The sequence below is a fragment of the Myotis lucifugus genome, unplaced genomic scaffold (assembly GCF_000147115.1).
Source record: "Myotis lucifugus unplaced genomic scaffold, Myoluc2.0 scaffold_6, whole genome shotgun sequence".
In the NCBI taxonomy this organism is placed as follows: Eukaryota; Metazoa; Chordata; class Mammalia; order Chiroptera; family Vespertilionidae; genus Myotis; species Myotis lucifugus.
This window is the reverse complement of record NW_005871054.1, coordinates 3,240,855-3,243,140: the sequence shown is the minus strand read 5'-3', so window position 1 is coordinate 3,243,140 and position 2,286 is coordinate 3,240,855. Positions and strand designations below refer to the sequence as shown.

General features: G+C 43.1%; 1 protein-coding gene across 8 annotated transcripts in view; it reads left to right on the top strand.

Moving 5' to 3' along the window:
• Positions 1-6: 6 nt before the first annotated feature.
• Positions 7-2,286, top strand: part of REL (REL proto-oncogene, NF-kB subunit) — a 41,246-nt gene continuing 38,966 nt past the window's right edge. For all 8 annotated transcript variants that reach the window (XM_023746547.1, XM_023746542.1, XM_014447033.2 and 5 more), the window contains exon 1: positions 7-118. In XM_023746547.1, the coding sequence (XP_023602315.1) occupies positions 109-118 (10 nt within the window). In that variant the 5' untranslated portion in view covers positions 7-108. The remainder of the gene's footprint in view (positions 119-2,286) is intronic.

Sequence of the window (2,286 nt, the reverse complement as noted above, 5' to 3'; positions counted from 1 at the left end):
GGGTGGCCTGGGGGACGCAGGGGTCCGGGCGGCAGAGTGACGGCGCGGCGGGCTGACTGACTGCGGCTGCCTTCGGTCCGGACGCGCGGCGCGGAGCGGAGCGGAGCCATGGCCTCCGGTGAGTGCGCCCGGCGCCGGGGCCGATCCGGGTCTGGGGGTGAAAAGGAGCTCGTTCCGGGCGCGGGGCGGGGGGCTTGCTGCTCAGTTTCGGGGGCCCCGTTTTGATTGTGGCGCCTTCTGACTTTAAAATCGCCTTCCCTGGCAAAGTGTCAGTCTTGTAAAAAAAAAAATGGTTCAAGGTTTGCGTGCGAAATCAAAGCCAAGCTCTGTAATGTGATGCCATTACTATAGCCGGAACCTTAGAAATTCCCCACGACTTGGCTTTAGAAGTTAGGAAAGTAATCATCTAAGTTACAGGAGACGAAGAGTTCTCGTATTGAAAAATGGATTTTGAAATGGTGGTTTTGTGTTTTAGACTAGAAATGCGGAACCTCAGGAGAGCTTTGAGTGCGTGTGTGTGTGTGTGTTTAGTTTAGTTTAATTTCATCCAGTGCTAAGAGGTGATGCTGCTGTGCTAACAGTGGTACAGAATATGTGCCTTTAATGTGTCACCAGGGGCATTTAACAGGGCTTAAAGTGGAAATGTTGCTTCGACAAAGTGGGCAATTTTTACAGTACAGTGCGCACATCCTAGTTTACGGGGTTTTGTTTTGTTTGTTCCTTTGTTGGAAAGAAGGGAAAAGAGGATTTTTAGAATACCCATGTTTTACAGTAGGGGTAGGGATGAAAACCACTTGGTATTGCTTATGTAAATATTCATTTTCAGTGAATAAATGCGTGGATCTCTTTTGGTGGGAAGGGAACGGCTTAGAGGGCAAGGGAGGGAGCCTCGTATTTATAGCCATGGTTGAGGTCAGCCTGTACCCGAAGGGGAAGTAAACCAAGTCGTCTGCGTTCGGGTTGGACCCTTTCGGGGTTCTGGTGAGGCTCCTAGGGGCTCCTTCCCGGCCGAGGGAGCAGCGTAAGCAAAGGCGGGGAGGCGGGGAGCTGCCGGTGAGCGCCTCACTAGCGGGCTGGACAGGGGCGCGCGTCTGTGCCGGACCCGCATCCTCCCAAGTCCCGGAGACCGTCACCCACAGGAGGAGACTGACATGTCTGGCCGAGAAGAGGAAGTTGCGAGCTCAGAGGGCTTTTTTAAAGGGTTGAGCTGAACATATGCTGCTGATTTAGGCTGCAAAGGAAATTGGGGTGGTTCACATGACACTTGATTTCAGTTTGTGTGTGTGGTTTTCAAGTGGGGTTTAAAATATTTCAACTTTCTCTTTACCCACTTCACTGACCCTCAAACTTTCAGATAATCTTGTAAGTTGGTTTCAAAGTGTGTTTAGATGAAAAGTGCAAAGATGACTTGAAATGTTAGGTTAATTTGTTGGTTATGAGAGCTTGTGTGAACGTAGTAGAGAATGGCGAGCATGATAAATTTAACCAAAAAAGGCCAGCCTGCTGGCAATTGAACCAAACTTTATTAATGTATGGCATGAATGTAATACTTAAATTCTTTCAAAAAAGAGAGAAAAGTAATTTAACCACATAGAGAAAGAGTGTTGTAAAACCCACATCATTTAAAAATGTGATACAGCTTAAACTTGTTTAATGACATTATATTTTGTGCCGTTATGAGGACTGATTCCCTAAATTGAAGGGGAAATTTTTTAAGGAGTGTAAAGTTGTAGAGTAATTATCACAAGTTATTTAAATTATAATTCGGTTGTTTGAAAATTACTAAGCAAATTTTTAAAGGGAGTTTGGGTGTACTTTCCTTAAGCAGTTGTAAAGACTTTAAAGAAAGAGTTACTAACTTATAAATTCTCATCCTGTTTCGAAACAGTAATTTAACCTAATCACACACAAAAAGTGTGCTAAATTAGTTATCGTCTAGTTTAGATTCTGTTTGTAGTAAGGTAGTATTAAAACCTCAAAAGGTATTTTTATTGATTACCAAGCCTTAACCATTTCTTCTTTTCTCCCGGATGTCCTATGTAAATAGGTATGTGTAGTTGAATATGTGATCTGTATAACGTAAAAAGTAATATCATAATCTCATAAGCAAATTCTGTAAGTACCATGAGTAACTGGGCTGTGTTATCTGTATATAAATTTTATATAAATTCTAAATTTTGTTCAGGTAAATTATCAGATTATTTAGAATTTCACAGTTTGTGTTCTATCAAGTCCCCTTAAATGGGAATTACACCTTGATTCCAGTCTTTGACATGATTAGAGTAG